General features: G+C 35.5%; 1 protein-coding gene across 1 annotated transcript in view; it reads right to left on the bottom strand.

Annotated features, from left to right (window-relative positions):
* Positions 1-26,095, bottom strand: part of LOC138694747 (trypsin-1-like) — a 58,973-nt gene that overhangs the window by 17,588 nt on the left and 15,290 nt on the right. Inside the window, exons 2-3 of the mRNA XM_069818765.1 lie at positions 5,377-5,489; positions 2,769-2,875 (exon numbers count right to left, since the gene is read on the bottom strand). Coding sequence (XP_069674866.1) covers positions 2,769-2,875; positions 5,377-5,489 — 220 coding nt within the window. The remainder of the gene's footprint in view (positions 1-2,768; positions 2,876-5,376; positions 5,490-26,095) is intronic.

Here is a 26,095-nt window from a genome sequence, read left to right on the forward strand (position 1 = left end):
CCACAAACGACAAATTGTTGAGGAAACGAAAAAAACATTTTATTCTTATTTGAAGGTTAATATCTTAAGCAAAGCATACATACTTGCAGTAATCCATTCTATTTTAAACACATTTGAGTCAAACTATAGGCAAAATAATATATTACTATTAAATATTAACAAATTAATGCAAAATTGAGTGGAAAAACGATCTATCCCTGAAGAATGGAAAAATGATCTAACCTACAACTAACTTAAAATCTATAATAAGAAGTGTAAACGTCACAATCAATGATGATTCAGTTTCAAATGTTATATTGTCACTTTCACTCAGCTACTTTGAGAGCTTTTTTATGAAACATCCGTCCCATTGTCACTCGGGATTTTGGTAGAATTCACGAAATTGGGGAGGAATGAGCTTGCACATGTGCAACAAATCCACTTTCTTTGCTTTCTTTATTGCCATATCTCCATTGTACAGTTAAGCTATAACTGTTGGGAGTGGAATTAACTTATTACGTCGTTTGTGGGTTTCCAAGATCTCATAGGTTTGCCATGGTTGAAGAATATTATGGCTTGCTCGAGTTCTGAGTATATTTGGCTTCTCTTCTGAAAACTGGATCCAAAAGCATGAAGTAATCTTAAATTTAGGATCTCTTTTAAGCATGCCAGCTATGAGTGACAGATCAAAAAATCTTCTGTGTCCATATAGTATGCGGGGAATCCCTGTCACAGGGATAAAAACTATGTCCACTAACCAAGAACTTCTGATCAATGGTTGTAAAATATTTATTCCTAATGAGGTAATGATAGAGAGCTAAGCATCGCCAGTTATTATTCTGAGCGATGCAACGATCGTATGTTAGTTTGTAGAAGTTCTGGAATAACTGTTTCTTCATATCAGGAAGAACCTCTCCACACTGATTACGACAGCGGCATACAGTAACATAAAAAGTGTGATAATAATAATAATAATAATAATAATAATAATAATAATAATAATAATGATTACCTGTATTGTACAAAAATCAACATACAGCTTACGCTTCAAATAAGTGTGAAAGCAAAATATTTTTGTGAAATTAATACTATTTTCTCCCTCCTAGTTTTCAATAAATTTTCATATCGGAAATAATGTGTAGGCCTATTCGACAAAACATGTTTTTAAAAATGGTTTCACACGACGTAATATGTGTATGTTACGATGTTGCCTAAATATTTAATGAAATATTACCAATGAATCGGACTACAGATCTGAAAAGTAATAAAAACAGCTTGTAATGAAAATTGCGGTTACATCAGTGTTCCACTCACCGATTCTGATACACATTTTCCCACACAAAATACCCTTTTCTACTCATATATGGCTTCCCAGCATTCCTTAAGGCTATAATCTTATCATCCTTCCATTCATGAATGTTTATTTTGCGCTTCCGGCTTTTATTTAATTGTTTTTCAGCACTAATACTCACAGCTTGTTTCCCTACTTCTGCCATTTTAGAACAGATAGATCACTATTCGCCGGAATCCCAATATTGAAACAAAAAAACTAACCTTTGAAAGGCGATGGCATTTCTTTGATAGATCACTATTCCACTGAAAACTCAACTTTCGATTTTTTGTTGGTTAGATCTCTTTTCGGGGTAACTATTCAATTACTAAAAAATTACCTAAAGATAAGACATTTATGATCTAAAGATCCTTAAAAAAATACCCTAAAAACAGACTTTATATTGAGTATTTGGCATAGTAGTAGGAAAAGAGGTTTTGTATTGTTTAATATTTAGACTAGTAATTCATAAATTGTCATAATTTGATTCTAGTACCAACATTGAAATAAAAATGATAAAGAAAAATTCAATATGAATATAAAATCCATTATTTAATTATATTTGCCATGCTTTTTCAACATTTTCAACATTTTATTATATTTCATTGATGTAAAATTCGCTGATATAATTTCATTTATTTATTTTATTTTTATCTAAAAAATTGTATATAAATTATTTTACCTGATAAAACAGTTTCTGTTAATTTGTATTTTCATGCAATGAGTTGCAGTATATAAAAAAACATCTCAAGTAACTTAATTTCAATCATCGCCTTCCTTTTTTGGGTAAATAAAACCTCAGGCATTTTCACGAATGATTTAGTCTGATGGACGTTTTCATAGTAACGTTTTCAATTGTTATACCATTCGATGCTGGATCTCATAGCAACTCTTCATTTGTTGTCTCATGTGTTGAAATTTCGCATATATAGGACCATTTGATATTCTGGACTTTTTTATGTGTTGGACAATTTCATATACAGAACCATTTAGTTTTTGATCCATTTTCTTTTTTGGATCATTTTGTCGTGGGCTGATATAGTAAGTGGACCTCTTTGCACAGACATTTTCTTACACTGGGCATTTCCTTTGGATCACATTACCTATATGAATAGAATTTTACGACACTTAAGAGTCAAAATCTGCAAGTCTTGCATCTGATATTGGAAAAGATTTTATAGATGGTAAGATTTATCTGAATACAAATCCTGAAGAAGTCGCAAGAATGACATAAGAAAATGTTACTACACCATCTGTACATATTTCCTATAGGTATCCTACAAGGAAAACTCAGCTCGGGTTCCTTGCGGCACGCATGCTATACCCCTCTTACCCCTCCTGCAGTAGGCGTGACAGCATGTTGGGAACGGGAGCATACATCATCTGCGCAAGACAGTCACACCCGCTGGTTTCTGCGCACTGAGTTTTCCTTGTCGGATGCCTATAATATTGTACTTACTTGTGTATGCAATGAGCAGCAGTCAGGATCCACTGCGGATCTATCAAAACGCCTCCACACCAGTGACCAATGAAACCAAACTTTGGATGAAGTAACTGCAATGATACCTGAGGCATACACAGACCATTACATTTTTTAAATGTGTCGGTTATCTATGCTTTCTCTTTACATAATTCAATAAGTGCGAGTAAGGACAAATGATCAATTTTATAGGACGACTACGATACTGAAAGTTCATAGGAAACATTTAGGAAAGAAGCAGCAGATTAATAGTGATTCCATAACAAAGAAAATTCTTGAGAATTAGGAACTATAAGCACAAAAAATTACATCAATTTCAAATACCGGTGCATATCTTTTGTGTAAGAGTGAGTGATAATTAGGGCTCAGATTCTTATGTAATTACATATTCCATTCCTTTATTTGTAGACTATTGGAAATCACAAATGATGGCGATTTGTGGTTCTAATATGGTTACACTTGAGTTTCATTTCACATAATCTTAGTAATATTACATATTTTACATATTATGTAAAGAATGTAACATTTTTGTACATTTTTTGACAAATATTGTGTTTTTAATTTTTTTATTAAATTCGTTTTTTTTTTCTTTTTTTCATAGTAAAGTAGTGAATTTTCTTTCATATATACTTAGAGATAAATCTTAACGTCCCTGTTCCATAACACCGCCTTTTGTTCTTTCTATAATACACAATGCTGGTAAAGTGGGAGGGCCCGAAACTGACGTCGTTATATTCTGTTCACAGCTAGAAAATAGTTAAATATCTAAAGCTGGCTTAAGAGCAGGGTTTAAGCCACAGTCGCATTTGTCGCATTATTCTACTAGACTTCTAAAAATGTAACAAACTTTCAATGTAAATGTGCAAAAATGCGACAACCACATTGAACTTCGGAAACGAAAATGGTAATGGAGAAGAGTGAAGTCAGAGATGTGTTTGAACTAATCTGAATTTAAATGAAATGCTAATGGCATAGGCAATGTTCAAAGAGGTATTGAACAATAGATGTTCAGGAATGGATTTCAAAGAGTTGGTGCAATTCATGTAAGTTAAATGAACAATTTCTCCCAATTGATTTATATAATTCCATCGCATACTGTAAATTGTAAGCGAGAATTTAGTTGCATGAATCTTGTAAAAACTGGAATTAGAAACCGCCTTTCAGAAAAGAGAGTTAGCACTCTTTAACAATAAATCTTGAAGGACCTACTAGTAAAGAATTTCAATGTTTAGAGTGTCCATAAAATAACGTATTTTAATGAGATGTAATCAGAAGCAAGATCCCTTGTATAGATGCTAGAATCAAGGATATACAGTAGAACCCCGATTGTCTGACACCCTATTAACCGATTGACGGAATATCCGACTATCTCTCTCACTCTTAATTTTTTTGCGACAGAAACATATGAAGTACTACTGTACGTTATATTAGTACGTATTTTTTCTAGAGAGTGTTATTACAAGTCTTAACACTTACTATCCAGTTTGGTCTACTGTTTGAGTTGCCGTACTGTACAAATTCTATATAAAATGTATTCTGAGTGTCAAAAGGAAACGTTTTGTGATAAGTATCGAAAAAAAAAATGCATATAATTGAGTGATATGGGGAAAGAGAAACTGTGACTCATCTCGCATCAGAATATGCTGTTATAACTATGCGCGATTTAATAAAAATCAAGGATAAAGTGTATAAAGTATGTAAATCTACAACATGAGACCTCTAGGCCTACTATTCCTATCTTTCCGCTGACAGCCATTTCAAGAAGTTTCCTTGCCCTTAAAAGCACGTCGTTGACAACCGAACTTAAATAGTGAACTTCTGATCCACTACCTAGCGTGTTAAACATATGACCACGGAGGAAATTACGAAACTTCAGCCCTTATTCACTTAATTTACGAAAATATTTTATGGTACTGATTAACCGATTTTTTCGATTAACAATCCAGTCCATCCCCTTCATTACCACGGATAATAGAGGTTCTATTGTATTTTGCGTTTTTCTCTTTTCATTTTCCCTTTTTTTCCCCCTCAAAGGTTCAAGGGATACCATTCTTGCCTCTTGATACGAATATTATGGGTTCAAGTCCAGCTTGGGGCAATAGGTTTTCCACACGGAAAAAAACTAAATGTTGGGGCAATAGATTTTCCACACGGAAAAAAAAAAACTAAAGTATGGCTTCCTTCGGGATTGAAGCGAAACGTGAGGTCCTATGTTATACGTACTCGCATATGAAAGGAATTTACCGACTGCTTACCGTCCTTTATTATCGAGAGTAATGTATTTCGCCTTAAAAGTGCTTCCACCGTCTCAAAAAAGCAATTCGCTCTGCCAGACTAAATGGATTCAGAAAGGTCTTATTGACATATCTATAATAGAGGTACTGAGAACCAATCATCATTTTCCCTTTCTTGCCATGTCTGAGATTAAAACTCAAGTTCATAACTAATTATTCTTCCGAGCCATTTTGTTTTCCTTATTATACGAACACATTATTTATCTTTTATTAATATCACTTAATAAAAGATGAGATAAACAGAAACGAATAGATGTAGCTCTTAAAAACACATAATATCTCAGCAAACGTACCTGCCAGGGCCATGCGCCTTTGGGGCTCTCCTTTCCATTAATGATACGACCTTGTTCGAGTGATGATACATTCCGAGGCTGCCTACGATTGAGAGCACCACTCACACCGCATTCTGCAACAAAACAAGTATAACAGATAATTAAATGTTATAGAAGTATCACCTCTCATGAATAAAGAAGAATTTCACTACACAGCTAGGAAGCTAAACGAAAGTTATAAATCCTGGGACTTGGACGTCAATCTTAATACAACACAAGAAAAAGACAAGAATGCAATGAATATAAATAGCTTGAATGAAAAATCACAGCTAATATCAAACATGATGCAGACACAAATGCAACAATAAAATCCAACATATAATTATGTGTTAAAACATTAAATTCATTATTATTCATATAGGGAATATATTACATGAAATATAACTCAGAAAGAAGTTTAGTACAGTTTTCTTCTACTTCACACTTTAATTTTAATATAATTAAATGTTGAAACATGGGTTATGACCAAAAAAAAAAAAAAAACAGAAAACATAATCAATACTTTTGAAAGAAAAGTATTAAGAAGAATTCTCGGACCCGTTCGAGATAATGGAATCTGGAGAATAAGAAATTTACAATAGATACAAAGATTTGGAGATTTCAGTAATAGTGAAACTCAAAAAATTGGAATGGGCTGGACATGTTCAGAGAATGGACAATTCAAGCATACCGAAGATGGTTATGCAGATCAGATATATGGCAAAAGACCTATTAGAAAACCTAGGAAAAGATGGAAGGACTCAATCAAGGAAGATTGCCAGCAACTATTGAAGTGTAGGAATTGGGAAGTGAGAGCCCGGGATAGAGAAGATTGGAGGCAGAGAATCAAGAAGGCCAGGGCCCGTTTTGGGCTGTAGCGCCAATGATGATGATGATGATGATGATGATAATTAAATGTTAAGCTTGTACAATCAGTTAAAAGATGGCAAGACCAATTTTGATGGAGACGGAATAGGTCCAAAGGCCTAAATCTTGATGATGATGATGATGATGATGATCAGAGACCGGAAGTTTGGCAGAATGCCTTTTTAAATGTGTTAAATGTTGAAAGTAAATCAGTACGAATTATACCTTTGTTATTGAAACGTCACAGTTTTATTTTGCCCTTTTCTGCCTCTTTTTTAAATATAAATGTCTAATTTACAAAATGAATGCTTTTTTTGCCTTTATTTGATTATTTATCTATCATTTATTAATTTATTATTAAAAATTGCCTACTGGTATATTTTAATTTATTTCTATAACCGCTACAAGGAAAGTGACTTCACCGAATGTATATTATTGTCTTTCAGTCAGTTCATATTCTCTTTGCAACAATGGGTGCTGCCGTGCAAAAATGTATAACAGTAAGCGTTTTAATTATCGCTTGTGTTCATTTGACAAGGCAACAATGAGTGCGGGTCTAACGTTATTTTTAACGGTTATTTTTCTTTCAGTTTTCATTCCAATGTTGCTGTAGCTAGCTAAATATTTCATATCGCAACATATCAGTACAATCAAACACAAAAATGCACTTTCCAAGGCTACTGGGAAGAAGATTTCTTTGCTTCCAACAGTAATTGCAACATCGAGTTGAAAATCTCAATTTACATTCGACTTATGTAAAGCTTTTCTTGCTGCCGAAATCCCTTTGTGGAAAGTGCAAGGTTGTAGGTCTAGTGCAAGGTTTTTGTAATTGCCTTTTATTGCGTATTTTGGCTATTTATAATGCCTTTTTTCCTCCTTATTTTAGCTATTTATGATGCTATTTTGGCTGCCTATTGTAATGATTCATAATGCCTAAATTTCCGGTCTCTAATGATGATGATGATGATGATGATGATGATGATGATGATGATGATGATGATGATGATTGTAAATTGGTAGTAACCACTAATTAGGTTACGGTTGCCAGATTGTACTTTTTCCGTATTATTACGTTTTTTTTTCACCTTAAAATGCAGTAGAGGAGACAAGACCTGTCCTGTGACCGTATCATGTGCCGTGGCTATATCATCAATGGCTATGGAGGAGGAAGATAAGTTTTAGTCTGAGATGAAATTCCGTGTCGGTAGATCCGTATAATATTAACCATCATAAAACAAACTCTCTTTCTGATAGCTCATTCTATCCCCTATAGAAAACCTGTATTACGTTTTGTGATTAAATGCATGGTTAATTAGAAAATTAAGATTGAAGTTTCAGCAGTCCGTCAACATCGTCGCTGAAACTCTCTACCCGTATACAGATGTAAGAGGTCAACGAACTCGGTGAGTCTCCGAACGTAAGCTGCCAAGCGTTCGCTTCGTGTAATAGTTTGAATTTAGGGATTTTAAAAATTAAATTTACACGCTATTGAAATACGACAGAGTGATAAATTATTCTTTATTAGATTTTCTATCGATATGGACAAAAATCACCATCCTACTCGAAACAGTTACCGAATAAGAGATTGTTAAACATTTGGGATTTTTTTTCTGAAAAAAAAAAAACTATGAACTTTTCACCAATATGATATTATAGTTTTTTGTTACACAGGGAAAATTATCCTAAATTGTATCGGCGCCGAAATCGTATCACTATGAATTTTGAGGAAAGTATTGCATGTAGGAACCATCTAGGGAATTTTTCATGAAATACAAATAGAAACTGACACTCGTTCAGTTTCCTGCCTTTCACCCAAGACAGCAGCTGCATTAAATCGTGCTTAAGTTATGATTTCTCATATAAGATTTTGTTACACTTTCGTAAGCTTTTATTGAAACAGTGAGTTAGTTTAATAAATATCTCTAATTACATATAACATATAAGTTTGTTTGAATTATTTAAATGGTAAAAATAATCACAGTAACAGCTTTGCTTAGGTTATAATCTGAATAGTTTGCTTGGAGTGCTGGTTTCCTAAATCGTACCTTTGAAAAGTTGCTCATATCGTACCAGTATGACTTTGGGAACGTGAACAATTTTAGTCCTGTCGCTCTAATTTCCGGCAGCCAATCGCGTTGCAGGTCGGCTACATTTAAACGTGTGCGATTTGTGATTCGCTGATTTCTTAAGGCTCGATAAATACTTAATATAATCGCCCGCCATTTTAGCTCTTTCGTTGACGTTCGCAGAAAGCACACGAAGACGTTATTTGCCGCTCAATTATTTGCTGAATTGCATTGCGTTTGATTTATTATCATAGGAGCTACGACAAGATAATGTTTAACGGTGAAGCAAATAGATTCCTCGTATGGTAGCTCGGCAACGTAAGAACAAAAATTGTGAACGATACTACTTACCTAGACTTTATAGAGCCTTCACTTTCTAAGACGTAAGCAAAGAGGCGGAGTCACACCGGAAATAACAGCGTCGGGACTATAGTGTTACGTGCATAATATTTTTAAATTTCAGAATAGATAATGCAGACCTGCCAAATCTCACGCATTGTGCGTGAGACACAGGATTCGAGCTGATTTAACGTTCACAAGCACGCGAGCTGAAATCTCACGCATTTGTGATTACAAAATTTTAAAACAAGACAATATCCCTGAAGATGTATGGGAAAGTGCTAAAGCTCAAGATGAGGTGAAAGTAAGTCGGTACAGTTACCGAATAGATGTAATTTGGGCATATTTATCTCAGATGAAACTAGCAAATGGAGAAGTAAGGTACAAGGGGCTATCTGAGGTTGAAAAATTGGTTTTGATAATTCCACATTCTAATGCTGGCGAAGAACGTGTTTTTTTCTACGAGGAGGAAAAATAAAACTTGGAGTGTACGTTATCATATGTCTTGAACATGAAAATGACCATCCCTGAGCCATGTCACACATTCGAACCACCAAAAGAAGTAGTGGCTAATGCTAAGAAAGCAACGCATCAGTATAATAAAACACATTGCAATAAAGAGTGAGATTTGTCGTTTACAATTAAGTGCAACATTTGGAATATATTAACTCATTTTGTGTTCTGTTGTTTTCCACAAAAATGATGAATATTACATAAAAATAATTTGAATTATAAAAATTGTGGTTTGCTAATGATTAATTATGAAATAAATGGATATACAGGGTGTTTAAAAATACGGGGCATAATTTCAGGTATGTATTTCCCACATGTAGACAATCAAAATAGTTCATTACAACATGTGTCCGGAAATGCTTCATTTCCGAGTTATGGCCTTCACTGCATTGAAATTCACCGGAAATTTTTTCTTTCCGCAGGTCGTTGTCATTACAGAAGATGTTCAAAATTTCCACCTCCTGCTTGAATACAGACCTCACATCGATGTCTCATTGAGCTGCGAACACGATCCCAAACTCCAGGAGTATTGCGTATGTCCTCAGAACATGCCACAATTCGATTCCGAAGGGATTCCAAATCAGGCACCGGAGACGAATAAACCAATGATTTTAAATGGCCCCACAAGTAGAAATCGATAGAAGGAGTCATGTTCACAGCCTCCAGAATCTCCTCCTGTACTTCTGAAGTTGTAGATCTTGGTCGTTCCCTTCCCAAACCAGGAGAGTTAAATTTTCCATACTCGCACAGACGGTAATGGAGACGTACAAATGTCTTCCGATCTGGACATTGTCGCTGTGGCTACCTCTCCTGGTACAAACGACGAGCCAGCGCAGCATTGCCGTCCGCCTTACCGTACATGAAGTGTATCTCTGCCAGCTCTTGATTTGAATACATGTCGCACAGTCTAACGTCTACACAACACTGAATGTAACCTTCGCCTCGGAATGAACTGTCAGAGTGCCCTCTTAATGTCTCCTTTGACGGCAACGACCTGCGGAAAGAAAAACGTTCCGGTGAATTTCAATGTTGTGAAGGCCATAACTCGGAAATAAAGCATTTCCGGACACATGTTGTAATGAACTATTTTGATTGTCTACATGTGGGAAATACATACCTGAAATTATGCCCCGTATTTTTTAAACACCCTGTATAAAAGAAATTTATTGTCTCACTCATTTTCCTTGAATCTCACTTTCTCGCCAGTGATCTCACTCAGTTACCATGGGGACCTTTGGCAGCTCTGGGTAATGGGCAAACGAGAATACAAAATGGAAACCAAGTGCTTTACTCAAGGCATTGGATGAATTTCGATCCGGAGTGGTGAGATTGAATGAATGTTGCCCTAAGTACGAAATTCCAAAACAGATTTTCAACCGACATTTTATGGGCAAGGTAAAGAGAGGTCTGGATCGTCCCGAAAATGGATCCGTCAACTGGGGGAATACAGCTTTTTCACGAGAAATAGAAGAAGAATAATTGGCTCAACATATTCTGATGTTTGAAAAATATATTTTTGAACATACTATAACAGACGTCAGGTAGCTTGCCTTTGATTTAGTTTTTATTTTGAAAAATTATGTGTATATTTTACAAATGGGTACGATTTAAGCAACCTCTAAGTACGATTTAGGAAACTAGGTGCATAAATCGTACCGCTCGCAGAGTTTTAAATAATGCATTTTAAAAATATTTTATATTTATTAACAAATTCTTAAAAAAATATATGTTTTGTGTCCCATGGTACTGTCGGAAAGTCTAACAATATATGCAATTATGATGTAAACGTTTTAATAGAATAAAACTAGTCTGTAAACAGTTCAGAACGTAATAATTAAATTTTACCAGCGATATAGATGATAAGGAAACTGGTGGCTATAAAGTGGAATGATTCAAATGACATCACGTGACCACGCGGGTAGAAACATTCTAAAATGGGTCACCGTCCAACGTGACGTACATAATAGTACATCAGTCCCATTGTTCTTTGAAAGGATACGCAATTAAAATTCTATCACATCACAGCAATACCATAATTTCTATATGCAGTGAAATATGGTATGCAGAAAGAAAGTTTTTTTCTTTCCGGGCGTGTTCACTGATTCAGCTGTTGCCACAAAACTATCTCTGTTGTCTTCCGACAGAGGGCACTATCATTGACCATTCTGCGGTACATACCGGACAGTTGGCTTGTCTACCGCTCAAAATGATTTCATAATATACTGACTGTGATGATTAAGGGTTATAAGATTGGGTAGGAAGCGAGTCGTGGCTTTGTAATTGACCGTATTCCGAAATTTGCCTGCATAAACTTGGGAAACACAAGAATCTTATGTCAGGATGTCGGCCGTTAGAACCAAACCTCGGATCTCCCGAATACAAGGTAGGACTGCTAATCATGATACCACCATAAATAACTATCAGAACACCAAATTAGATATATAATCAGTTGCAGACTGCAGACAAAGAATACTGAACGAAAACTAAATACATCAGAAAATAACTGAAAAACTCAAACATTAGACGATATTGACGATAACATAATATTACAAATAAATTATGCAAATCTAGCCTTTCAGGTAAAGCTCGCTGTGAAGCAGACTTGAATTAAACTAATTCACTCAATGTTTCAATAAAAGCTTACGAAAGTGTAACAAAATCTTATATGAGAAATCAGAACTTACTATTAAGCACGATTTAATGCAGCTGTTGTCTTGAGTGAAAGGCGGGAAACTGAACGAGTGTCAGTTTCTATTTGTATTTCATGAAAAATTCCCTAGATGGTTTCTACATGCAATACTTTCCTCAAAATTAATAGAGGTACGATTTCGGCGCCGGTACGATTTAGGCTACTTTTCGTTATGTAACGAGCAGAGAGAGCACACTTAAATGACATAGACCCGGCCGGGATCGAACCTGCACAGAAGGCCAGCACTCTACCGACTGCACCACCTAGGCCAGGGTCGGGCATGAGAGCGGCTCAGTCTAGTCGGCCAGAGCTGCTCTCGCTCCGCAAGGCACTTCAATTCCAAGCCAGAGCAGAACGCTCACGCAGTGGCGGACTCGCATTACAGTTACCTTCCCTGCATTAATGTAACAAGAGCCACGGTTGTTCTAGTCATTCAGTCTGTCAGTACATAATAGTTTATAAGGATATTACATCAATCCATTGCACATTATAGAATTTATAACACTCTTATTAATTTAATGGAATAAACTTCGCTCTATGCACACACACAAATCATTAGGCTTTTTACATAACCCATACGCACATACTGCAATCTCCTCACCACGGTTCTACGAGACAGGCATATGGCTTCCACTTCCCCTACTTGCTGTGGACAGAGTTCATCTGCCAATATAATTAAACATCGCTTGATGAATTCACCTTCGTTGAATGTTTTCAATTCCTTTGCAATTTCGAGGCAAATTTTGTAGCTAATTCTCATGGCCGATTCACTAAGTGCATTATTGTCATCCTGTTAATCTATACTAATAATAAATCTGTAGCCGAAATTTTTCTGGTAATTTTCGATTTTCCAAAAATAATTGGTCCTAACATGTATAATTAACCACTCTGAAACCGAAAATCGCTTTTTTTGAAATTTTTGTTTGTATGTCTGTCTGTCTGTCTGTATGTTTGTTACCTTTTCACGCAATAATGGCTGAACCGATTTCGATTAAAATTGGAATATAAATTAAGTTCGTTGTAACTTAGATTGGCTATATGGCATTCAAAATACGTTATTTAAAAGGGGGGTTATAAGGGGGCCTGAATTAAATAAATCGAAATATCTCGCTTATTATTGATTTTTGTGAAAAATGTTACATAACAAAAGTTTCTTTAAAACTAATTTGCGATAAGTTTTATTCCTTAAAAAATTTTGGTAGGACTGATATTTAATGAGATAAATGAGTTTTAAAATTAAAATAACTGCCATCTAAGGCCGTGTAATGAATTAAAAAACAAATGACTTCGTCTATAAGGGGCCCTGGATAGCAACAATCGAAAGCTATGAAAGATAGCCTACAAAGAATGTTTCTGTGTTTGTATGAAGTAATATCGGAAGCTAAATTAACTGATTTGTATAATTAATTATTATTTTCTCCATTGGAAAGTGTAGTTTCTCTAGGTGGACATAATGCTATAATGTTATTACAGTAACTTCTGATATAATATAATATAATATAATATAATATAATATAATATAATATAATATAATATAATATAATATAAGTGCTTAGGAAAATATTTGGGGCTAAGAGGGATGAAGTTACAGGAGAATGGAGAAAGTTACACAACACAGAACTGCACGCATTGTATTCTTCACCTGACATAATTAGGAACATTAAATCCAGACGTTTGAGATGGGCAGGGCATGTAGCACGTATGGGCGAATCTAGAAATGCATATAGAGTGTTAGTTGGGAGGCCAGAGGGAAAAAGACCTTTAGGGAGGCCGAGACGTAGATGGGAAGATAATATTAAAATGGATTTGAGGGAGGTGGGATATGATGATAGAGACTGGATTAATCTTGCTCAGGATAGGGACCGATGGCGGGCTTATGTGAGGGCGGCAATGAACCTCCGGGTTCCTTAAAAGCCAGTAAGTATAATATAATATAATATAATATAATATAATATAATATAATATAATATAATATAATATAATATAATATAATATAATATAATATAATATGTAATATAATTTAAGTTATTTGAAGGGTTCAGAACCATAGTGAGCCAAGCGCCATCTACTGAATACGTAGAAAACAAGGGTTAAAATTAAGTTATTATCATAATTCAATGGAAACCTATAACAAGTAAAATAAAATATACACATTAAATCTAAATGATGTCAATCTTCATTAAGCTATGGTTGCATGTAATAAAAATTAAGAAACATGTTAAAGGAATTGTCATTGCACGAAATGATTGTCTCTGGACCAAAATGATGGCATTTTAATTATTTGGATGCAATTTAAATTAAGTAACATATTAAACGATTTATCCTTCTATCAAACACGAATGTTCCCTGGATCAAATGTCCTATTTTAATTATGTAATTACTTTATATTTATTTCTAACGGGTGCAGCGGAGCGCACGGGTACGGCTAGTATATAATATAATATAATATATGATATGATATGATATGATATGATATGATATGATATGATATGATATGATATGATATGATATGATATGATATGATATGATATATGATATGATATGATATGATATGATATGATATGATATGATATGATATGATATGATATATAGTATGATATGATATAATTTATATGATATAATATAATATAATATAATATAATATAATATAATATAATATAATATAATATAATATAATATAATGTGATGCGATGCGATATATGATAGGCTTATATGATATGATATGATATGATATGATACGATATAAGATATGATATGACCATAAATTAATACAACTTAAAGAGAATATTTCTCAGGTACATTATATTAGATATTTATATTGCATTATAAGTTATTATAGTACATTTAGTAATATATAATTTTAAATTATACAAATATTATGATATATCATAGTATAGTATATTACAGTTCATGATATATAATATTATATATTATATATCATAATACTTGTATAATTTAAAATTATATATCACTAAGTGTATAATAACTTATAATGCAATGCAAATATCAAATAGATACTCTAATATAATGTACCTGAGAAGCATTTTAACTTGTATTAATTTATGGCGTTCATTACCAACATATTTGTCATATTCAGTAGCATGCTGTAAAGAATAATTTCGTTGGATATTGAACCTCTTAATCAGTTGGAGTGTTTTATGCCAAATTAAACACTTTGCTAATCCACTGCTCTCTACCAAAAAGAACTCCTCCTCCCATGATACATTAAAAGCATTGGGAGTAGCGGGACGCTTTAGTGTATGAGCGGAAGCTCCGTCTTCAAAGTTCGCCTTCATACTGCAGAGTCACCACTACACCGACACTGAATGACGTACAGTATCCATACGTCACACCGCTCGCGAGACCCGCTCTTTGAAGCACACAGCGCTCATTTCTCAGAATCACGTAATGTGCCCAGCCCGACCTAGGCCGACGCCTGTATGAAGATGTGTTATTTGAGCTGTCCTAAAATTTTCCTATTACTGTTTGTAGTCAATGACTCCATTGGTCATGTATGAGTACTAGCCATTTACAAAATAAATAAACTGTTGAACATGAACGCAACAGGGACAATAGACCTAAAGTTAATGTGTTGTGTGATCTTGCAAAGGATAAAGCGATTGGTCTCTTCTTCGCGAAATCCACTGTAACCTCGAAAAATTACCTCGATATGTTGAAACTGTTTGCAGTAATCTAAATTCCAAACGTCAATGTACAGTAATCTTTCAGCAAGATGGTAGTCCTCCGCACTGTTTCATGGCTTAGTTTGGAAATTTCTAAATTATTTCCACAGAGACGGATCGGGAATAGGGGGATGAAAACTATGGCATTCACGTTCTCCAGACCTCCTTCCTCTGGACTTTAACTTATGGGGTTATGACAAACGAAGGGTGTACAATGTACCCATTAACGATATTAAGCATCTGAAAGGGAAAATCATAGAAGCTATGACATTCGTTAATAACTGATACAGTGTCGTCAAATAACCAATTAAAAAAACATTCGTCACTCCTGATGTTCTTTATAGTATGTAGCAGGATTTATTACGACGTCTGCCAGGCAACCAGAGAAGTCCACCCTGAATTTCAGTAGGCCTACATATAGACAGTAAAAATCTGAAGAATTATTCTTTAATTTAGTCACTATTTCACATCGCCATTGTTTCCTTACAACTATACAAACACTTAAAACCTACAATGATTTTACAGACACTCTGCATTTAGTATTTCCAACTCTCATCAGTATAAGGACGCTTTGAAGGTAATTTGTTTAGGCCACCAGCATACTGCATCGGATAATGTCTCAGACAGGACGGTTTTGTTTCGGACAGTTTGATTTGACGGTGATTATACGCAGTGGAGGCTCGTGATAAAATATTAAGTGTGTTCACAATTTTGTGTTCCAAAACCGAAGAGAACTTGAAACCATTAGTCAAAATTTAATAGGTTTAATATGTTATGGTTCTAACATCTCACTATCGAAAAAAACAGCATATAAGTTCTAAATACAATAATAATAATAATAATAATAATAATAATAATAATAATAATAATAATAATAATAATAATGAAACCCCAATTATTTTGTTTGGTCAGCACGTTCTTGTAGGACATGTCATTATCATTATAGCATGACACATGTAACTAACTAAAGTACCCTGAAGCACAGTCTAGTATATACATCGCGAAGCTCAATACGTAGTAAATATGCAAACATTATGTAGTTGCTCACCACTAGGATCGCTAATATATCCTCATTACAGGCAATGCAAAATAGTACCGTCACAGTCTATTGTTTCTAGCATCCTCAAAACTCAAGCTTCGTGACTGTATATAGTAGACTGTGTCTGAAGTATAGTAATTCACAAACTACACTCTCGTAGCAGCATTGTACACACACCGATACAAAATAAAACTTCGACAGCGAGAAGTGCTGACACCTACAGATTAAAATATAGACTATTTCCTACCTCGAGAACGCATCGACGTACCTGACATCTGCAGGATAGATTCAATGTTCACTTAATGCCTTCTGCCAAATAGCTTGTAATAGTAAGCTATTTGCTTCTGCTCTTGACGAGTCTTAAGTGGCCAGCCGCCAGCTACAGAAAATTTTGTCCAGCACATGCGTGTCAAGTCCTTGAAAAGAACACGGCTTTCATGTAAATGTACGCTGTCAAATTTATACAAGAAGTCTGTGAAAGTTGCGGAAAGTTTAAACTATTCGATTCGGATATTATACATTCCCAGTACCGTCAACGCGGGCTACTTTGACCCTTAAGGTGTTACTTGAACCCAGAAGAAAAAAATGTTTTAGTCGATGTAAAATAACAGTTTGGTGTCGAAAGTTGTGGTCTTTTTTCTCTGCACACTTTAATCTGTATAAATATTTTCACCTAAGTTACTCCAATGGTAAGTAAACATTTTTTTCTTCTGGGTTCAAGTAACACCTTAAGGGTCCACGTAGCCCGCGTTGACGGTACGTCGATTAGCCGTACATTAACGGAAACAAGATGTCCACGTGCTCTTGTGCTTTTATTGACGCACCACCACTGATTATATTCTTATGAGGCTGCAGCATACTGCATCAAACATTCGTCCGATGCAGTATGATGCAGCCTCATAAGAAAGCGTGTAAACACCGTCACTTCGGACGGTCCGAGACAAAATGTTCGATGCAATATGCTGCCGGCGCCGTTACTATCTCTTTGGCTTCGCTGTCTTGTGACATGCTGACCACACAGCCAAGGAGTCTCTCTGCATATCAATGTTTGATGTTGGTTTGGAACCACTCTTAAGAATATTAACGGAACGACCAAAGAGCTCGATCGTTGATGATGATGATGATGATGATGATGATGATGATGATGATGATGATGATGATGATGATGATGAAAAGGAGGAGAATGATAGGAAAACACAAGGACGACGACGCGACACAGACACAGTTGATCTCTTAACAGAATAATCTTTTTGCAATTTTCGGGTAGAAAGCAGGCAGGATGGTCGCCATGCATTTCTCCATTCGTAAGGGTGTCAAATGGTTTTCTCACTTTTAATAGTATTGTATTCTCTACCGTTACGAAATAATTAAACTACAATAACATAACAAAAAATATAATAGCACGCATTAATCCCATTCTTCAATTAAACAGATATGTGTAGATAGACCACTTTCGCACTGAATCCACACATCATGACCTATTCAAGGTCCAGTAAGACTCGCAGATGACAGAAATAAAAAGGAAATTTCATTGAAAAATTCGCTGATCCATGCTCTAGAAAACGTCCAGCTGGAAAGTCGTGTAGTGGAATAAGAACCACTCAAGCTTAAAATTGCTTTACTGGAGAAAGGATGAAACGTGTTAAAATTATACAAGGACAACAGCAATGGTTGGATGAGCAACAGTGAAAATAGTAAATACGACACAATTACACGAAAATACGAACACCTTTACCAGTTGAAACAATGGCACGTGGGAAAGGAGCCTGCAGTAAATGTCTTGCACTGCAGTTAGCACCTTCGAGAACATAATAGGGCGTAACTAATATTCAGAAAGTGGCGTCCAAAAGCGAAAGCAAGATTTAGTAGGAGCATCCGTCAGTTCCCAAGTTCCTGAAGCTAAGTCGAATGTAAAAAAATGCAGAACACGCTTGGAAATTAGTCACCGTTTAAAGTGAGTTCAACACCACTTAAGTATAAACAATCCAAACGCTAGTGCCCTCAGCTGTGTCGTATTAAAATGGAATCTTAATGAGAGCTGCAAATAGAAAGAGTAATTAAAGCATTAAAGGTTTCTTGTGTATTTTTAGACACATTACAATTATATCCCTTCCTATTAAACGAGTCTTTGACGAAACGGTAAATATACTGTACATACACAAAAAGTGAAGGGACTTGTAAAAAATGAATATCAGTGAATTACACATTGCTGTCTCATTTACAATTGAAGCTGTAGCTATGTCGTAACTAAAAAAAAAAAAACACTTTTTATGTAAAACTGTATTAAATTAACTGTCCGTGGCCATTTTATATCCAATCCCTTCTCTTCTTTTTATTTATTTATTTATTTATTTATTTATTTATTTATTTATTTAACCTGATAGAGATAAGGCCATCAGGCCTTCTCTTCCCCTCTACCAGGGGATTACAACTACAGTATTAAGTATACTATTACGGTACAATTATAATTACAATTAATATTAAATTTACAAATACAATAAAAATTGAAGTACTAAAAGATTAACTGATTAATAAAAGCTAGACAGTTTATTGTGAAAGTTAAGAAGAGAGAAGCATTTCTTTTATTAAGTAAAAATTAAGCCTACTCTACGCAGTAAGAAAATGATTAATAAGTTTGCTTTTGAAAGCTACTAAATTCCGACAGTCTCTGATGTCACTGGGTAGGGTATTCCAGAAGCGCGAGAGCGCTCTTCTTAACACTTATCAGTGAATGATTTCGTTAGAGTGTCCGGAAAATTGTTGTACTTCACCATTTGACTTTTCGGAGGGTAAAAAATTATTAAATTAAGGTTTATTTAACGACGCTCGCAACTGCTGAGGTTATATCAGCGTCGCCAGCGTGTCTCGCTACGTGCCAGTAAATCTACTGACATGAGCCTATCGTATTTAAGTACACTACTTCAATGCCTCGATCTGGGCCGGGATCGCAACTTCGAGGAAAGAAGGCCAGCGCTATACCGACTACGCTACTCAGGCCGACGATATACTGTATGGAGTAAGTGATCACTATTCTATTGCACAATCTTATAGGCCTACCTATTCTTACCATGAGAATTCGGACAACATTCATGTTGTATATATTGGGGTGCGCGGTAGCGTCGCGGTTAAGGCGTTGTGCTGCAAGGCGGAAAGTCACGGGTTAAATTCCAGATGGGATTGACTGTTCTAAGCATGTCGGCTGCACCTTAGTCACAGGGCTCACTTGTAATTGTCTAATACTTGTTTATAGTGTTCACAAGAATAAGGACGGAACAAATCAAAATACCCAATGCAAGTCACGATATATATGGTGGTTATTTAACGACGCTGTATCAACTGCGGGGTTATTTAGCGTCGATGGAATTGGTGATAGCGAGATGGTATTTGGCGAGATGAGGCCGAGGATTCGCCATAGATTACCTGACATTTGCCTTACGGTTGGGAAAAACCTCAGAAAAAACCCAACCAGGTAATCAGCCCAAGCAGGAATCGAACCCGTCCTCGAGCGCAACTCCGGATCGGCAGGCAAGCGCCTTAGCCGACTGAGCTACGCCGGTGGCTAAAATCACGTTGTTATTATTATTATTATTATTATTATTATTATTATTATTATTATTATTATTATAGTAACCTACATTTATGCATGCATATTTCCAATTTCTTTTGCATAAAATTATCCACAATCTATTTATAATAGGAAGATGGTCTTGCATCATGTGCAGACTGGGCAAAAAGTCTCAGTACACCTGTTTATTTTTCCTACAGAACAAATCTCTGCATGTAAAATATATCGGTGTAGTATGACAATGACAGACGTACTTCGAGGTATGATCAAGGCGGGAGACATCTGGCGGACCTGAGGTAAACCATAATACACGGAAATTCCTAGTCATTCCAAAAATGCAAGACGCGGATACGAGAGTCTTCAGTGTGGAGGGAAAACTTGTGGCTTTCATGTGGGTCAACGAGCGGTCACATCGGAAAACCATTAGTAACATAATGAAGCCATATTATATAATGTACCTGTCCAAATCCCTATCTACAGTCACGGGCGAAAAGATTTCATTTCCATGTCTTTCTTTATATGATAGTGCACTGTAGATCGCGGCACGTTTTCTTGTTGATTTTAGCGGCGATCGATCCACTGACTCGGCGACGGCAGCACAAGTTTCTCACCGACTGGAGAGTTTCCCACTTCGCTTCATGTCTTTACCACATTCCCTGCTGAAAACTTTTCTCTCCCTCTTAAACAGGTCTGTCAATGTCATATGAGTATCACCGACACATTTTAATGCACATATTTGTTTTTCTGGAAAAATGAAAACAGAATGTAGTGAGTCTTTTTGCTCACTCGTACAATACTCTTACTCCAAACTTACTTTCTCTGGAAGCATACCTCACTTTCTTATAATACGCAATAAATATGTAGTAATGCTACAGTTCGTTTTGAATTAAATGTCTATGTTAGTCTCCAAGAAAAATTATTAAAAAACACCCATCACCCGTCTAACCATCGCAAAAACAGGTGTTTGTTTAATGTTTCTTATAACATGGATTCGATGTAAATAGGCTAAAGATATCTGAATCAACAGTAATTCGGCAAGAAATCCAATATGTTAACAGTTAAAAGACTGCAGTGTTTCCATCACGCCAATATTTACAATTCTCTGTCTGACTTGCGACTAGTTGAATAAACAAATTAAAGCATGACGGAGACGTTTACTATCCGTGACAAGACATGCTGAAAAGCGGCCAACACGTTCTAGATCTCATCGTTATTCGAGATTATTTATTTGTAAACATGTCCAAGAAAGAAAAACTTCTGTCAATTATATAACGAGGCGAAATCCACATGCACAGAAATACAAGTTTCGAAGATGGCTGACAAACAAGGGTCATTTCCCTTTAAGTGTGCTGCAAGATGTGTGACGTTTCATTGGTTTTACTTTCTAATCATACGAAGCAAAGAAAGCATAGTGATGGGGCAAAAAATATACAGCATGTATTTCAATATGTTGATGAAAATATTCGCTTTCAGAATCATTTACACCGAAAACGAAGTTTTGGACACCTGTTTAATCAACTGTCAGTCAGTGAACAGTCTTTTTTGTTACCTATCCATGCAACGCTTTTCTTTTTTTGGCAAGTAACGTCTATATTCGATCTACACTAAGGCCGGGATTACGATCGACGTTCGTTTGCGTTACGTTATGTTGCGTTCATCTGTACGTTGAATTTCTACCGAACGTTCAGAGGCTGTGTATTATGATCGACGTTCGTAACAACTATCACGCTCTGCCGGCCATAATGAGTACTGAAATGCACACGTCACTCAGTCAGCTGATTATGATAAACATTGAATTTTATGGTAACTTTGAGACAAATACAATGGGCCTACCGGTATTACAAAATTATTTTACGACAGAATAATATAGAATGACGATGATGATAATAATAATAATAATAATAATAATAATAATAATACTAACAACAACAACAACAACAATAATAATAATAATAATAATAATAATAATAATAATAATAATAATAATAAAACCATATACTAGGGAAGACTGTTGTACCTTGAAACACTTTTCACCTTTTTTTTTTTTTTTTAATTTTGAGAAATGAAATATTTTAAATGAAAAATGCTTGAAGTAATTATTGAAGTTTCCTTTACAACTTCCTGCATGTATTTTCGTGTTTTACAGATCTATTAAGGAGGAAAAATAAAATAAAGAGATGTGTAATGTGTTCGAAGGTACAACAGGTTCATGTACCTTGGAATATACCATTTTGTAAGTAGGGACACATGGAATATACGTGGGAATATAACTGCAAAAACTGACAATCATATTTAAAATATATTTCCCATCATAAACTAGAGTAGGCTTCTCTGATTGAGATTTTATTTCTTGGTTTTGTGTTAGAAAACATTTATCAATGAACGAAATGTTTACTTCTGGTACTAAAAAAATTGTTTCGTCCACAGAACTCACACTTTGCAATAAATCAAACCGAAATTACGTCTAGAGCTACTGAGCGACTTTCTCTACAATCTACTTCAGTTTGAGTTCTCTAGGTAGAAAAAAAAATGTTCAAAGCAATACTATGCTGAAGGTACAACAATCTTCCCTACTGCTGAAGGTACAACAATCTTCCCTACTAAGTAGCTGGACTAGTGCGAATTACCCGAATATATTATTTGTGAGGTAAAAGCCTCTTTATTTCGGGTTAAAATAAAATAACATATCTAAAATAATGTAAATAAATTATTAAAAAGATAAAAAAGTAAGTTATCCCAACCTCGAACCAGGGCCCACCTACACCACTACAAGTCTCTTGACCACTACGCTACGGAGAGATACGAAATGCAATTGTTGAATTAGGTGTTATGAAGGTTTTCATGTTTGCTGCCTATAATGTTTAATATTAAACAAAATGTGTTTTATCCCATATAGAGGAAATATGTTCATGTGACGTGACATATTCAATCAAAGATCGTTTCTCGTATTATGTAATTTTTAATTAATATGATTTTATTTAATATTTCAGTAGCAATATGGCGCATCTACAACGAAAGAAGAGGTGAAAATATATGAAGGGCTTCTGATTCGTGATTGGTTGACGTTCAACTTACGTTTCTTTGCGTTTGTGAAAGCTTGTCCTTGGCAATGTAGAATCAACGCCGTCATGCGTTCGTTCATTCTAACGTTGATCGTAATGAAATATACGGAGCTTGTATTTGTCGAACTTCAACGTACTTCACCGCAACGTAACGTAACGCAAACGAACGTCGATCGTAATCCCGGCCTAATAGAAAAATGAACGGAACGGAAATTTGATATCCATTTCCATGGAAATGCTTATGCCATTATGATAAATAACAATTGAACGAGTCTATTTCTGTACACAAGAGGTGTCTGCGCATATATACAGTATATATAATCTACTTGGAAGAGTTTATTATAGTCCGCAGGGGTTGTAATATATTTTTAGAAAATATTATGTTCTTCAGTTGTGCTTTGACATGGACGCGAAACAGACGCTTGCACAATAGATGTGTAACTGTGAAAAGCGTAAAAGAAGAGAAAGTGAAAATGATGAAGTTGTATAGACAAAACGACTGACAAAAAGTAATAACGAATGGAAATATATCGTGAGCTTACAGGAAAAGGTTGGCAAGTATCATTGTTTTTCTCACCATCGTCCCACTATCATTATCATCGTCATCATCGCCACCACTACTATTATCATAGTCACCATCGCCATCACTACCATTATCGTCACCATCGCCACCACTACTATCATCGTCACCATCGTCAACACTACTATTATCATCGTTACCAATACCATTATCATCGTCATCATCGTCATCACTACTATTATCATAGTCACCAACGCCGTCACTACCATTATCGTCACCATCGCCACCACTACTATCATCGTCACCATCGTCACCACTACCATTATCATCATCATCATCGCCATCACTACTATTATCATAGTCACCAACGCCACCACTACCATTATCGTCACCATCGCTACCATTACCATTATCATCGTCACCATCGCCACCATTACCATTACCACCATCATCATCGTCACCACTACCATTATCGTCACCATCGCCACCACTAATATTATCATCACCATCGCCACTACTACCATCATCGTCACCATCTCCACCAGTACCATTACCATCGCCACTTCACCACTACCGTGATCATCATTTTCACTACCAGTGTAGCCTTGATAACTATTACCAAAATATCACTATCATGATCATCGTTAACTGTTTTCACCATCACTATTATCACGTAATTTATTACAACCACACAACTACTACCAGTACCAATATCGACATCATTATTATGCAGAACTTCTCCACTAGTGATAGGCTACGTGATTTAATGCCATATGTTAGAGACAACGACGTAGTTCATGCGAGAGGCGCGTTTGCCTGCCGATTCGAACCTCCTATCGTGCGTGGGTTCGACTACCGCTCGGGCTGATAACCTGGCTGGATTTTTTCGATGTTTTTCCCAGCTGTAGGGCGAATGTCATGTAATCCTTTAGCGAATCCTCAGCCTCATTTTGTCAAATATCATCTCTCATCTAGTTGATCAGCGTCCTTAAATAACCAATAAAAACATGTCTTATACCACTGTTTCACTGAAATACATCCATTTAACCAGAAAAGAGAGGTGGATACTAACAAGTAAGTGTGAAAAAATATAAGAAAACATAAGTGTTTCAACATAAACGTAAACTTTATTTCCTTTCTTCGGAATAAGGAAAATAAGAGATCTAAAATGAAAATAACACGTGCACTGTTCTCGAGAAATCGTGCAGACGATATGAGAAAATCGAGTTCAAGGCCTAAAGTGTGGCTAGTACTTTGAATATTAACATGTGAGTCAAGTGGCGCTTATAAACTTCTAGCCTGCAGCGTGGAAAGCGGCCAAGTGTGATCAAATGCAACCATTTACATCGGCATTGTCGAAAATGTGTACTATCATGGTAAAGAAGTTGCATTACCACAGAAATGCATATTACACTATGTGATAAAACTTAACGTAGATTTTCCAAGTGCATTTTTTTTATAAGTCCTTCCTCGTTTTCATACTCCTCATGGAGTTTACTCTACGCTAATATTCAGACTTTTTTCACCTGGTATTGGTCCCGGCATTGACAAATTATTATCGGGAGATACACGGCGGCATCCGTAAACACAGTCTAAATAGATTTTTTGTGAACCAGTTATGGACTGAGTTGCATGCTGGTTTTGCTGCTCGGTCAAGCCTCCTCCATCATCCACAGCATCATCCCTGATCACACACATATAACAGATTGGTCATTTCCATGTTCTGAAATGCAACATAAAATTTAATGAGAACCACAAGAGTCTCCATTGTCGAAAAGGCGTTTTTTGGTAACGATCGCTACATGGAAGTACATTTGCAAGCTATTACTCCATGCAATTCCTTAAAGGTTGTAACGCTTATAACGCGACTTCTTTTGCAGTCACTAGATGGCAGCATAGTGAAATTGATAAAAGTGGTTATCTTGAAAGTCCATTAAGCTGATCAATCTGTTATACAGGGTGATTAACGAGGATTTACCGTCACCTACAGAGCTTATTTCCGAAGACATTTTGAACAAAAAAATCACAAACATGTGTGTCCTAATCTCAATATTTTCAGAGTTATACTAATTTGAATTTGTTTATAAAATACCGTTATTCTTTAGTTTTAAGAGTAAAAGAATATTACAGATAAAGATTCAACTATTCAGGAGTATCATTTCTTTACTTAGTAGTATTTTGAAACTAAAATTCCATAGTTGCTTCATGCAATTTTTTTTAACTACAAAATTACATTTTTCTTACACATTTATCACAACAATATTGTTACAGATCACGCCGCTCTTGTAAATTCTTTAAAACTGCACATTAAGATGCATAATTAAACTGTAAATAATCAATTTTTTTATTAATTTGTAA

The sequence above is a fragment of the Periplaneta americana genome, chromosome 2 (genome assembly GCF_040183065.1).
Source record: "Periplaneta americana isolate PAMFEO1 chromosome 2, P.americana_PAMFEO1_priV1, whole genome shotgun sequence".
Lineage (NCBI taxonomy): Eukaryota > Metazoa > Arthropoda > Insecta > Blattodea > Blattidae > Periplaneta > Periplaneta americana.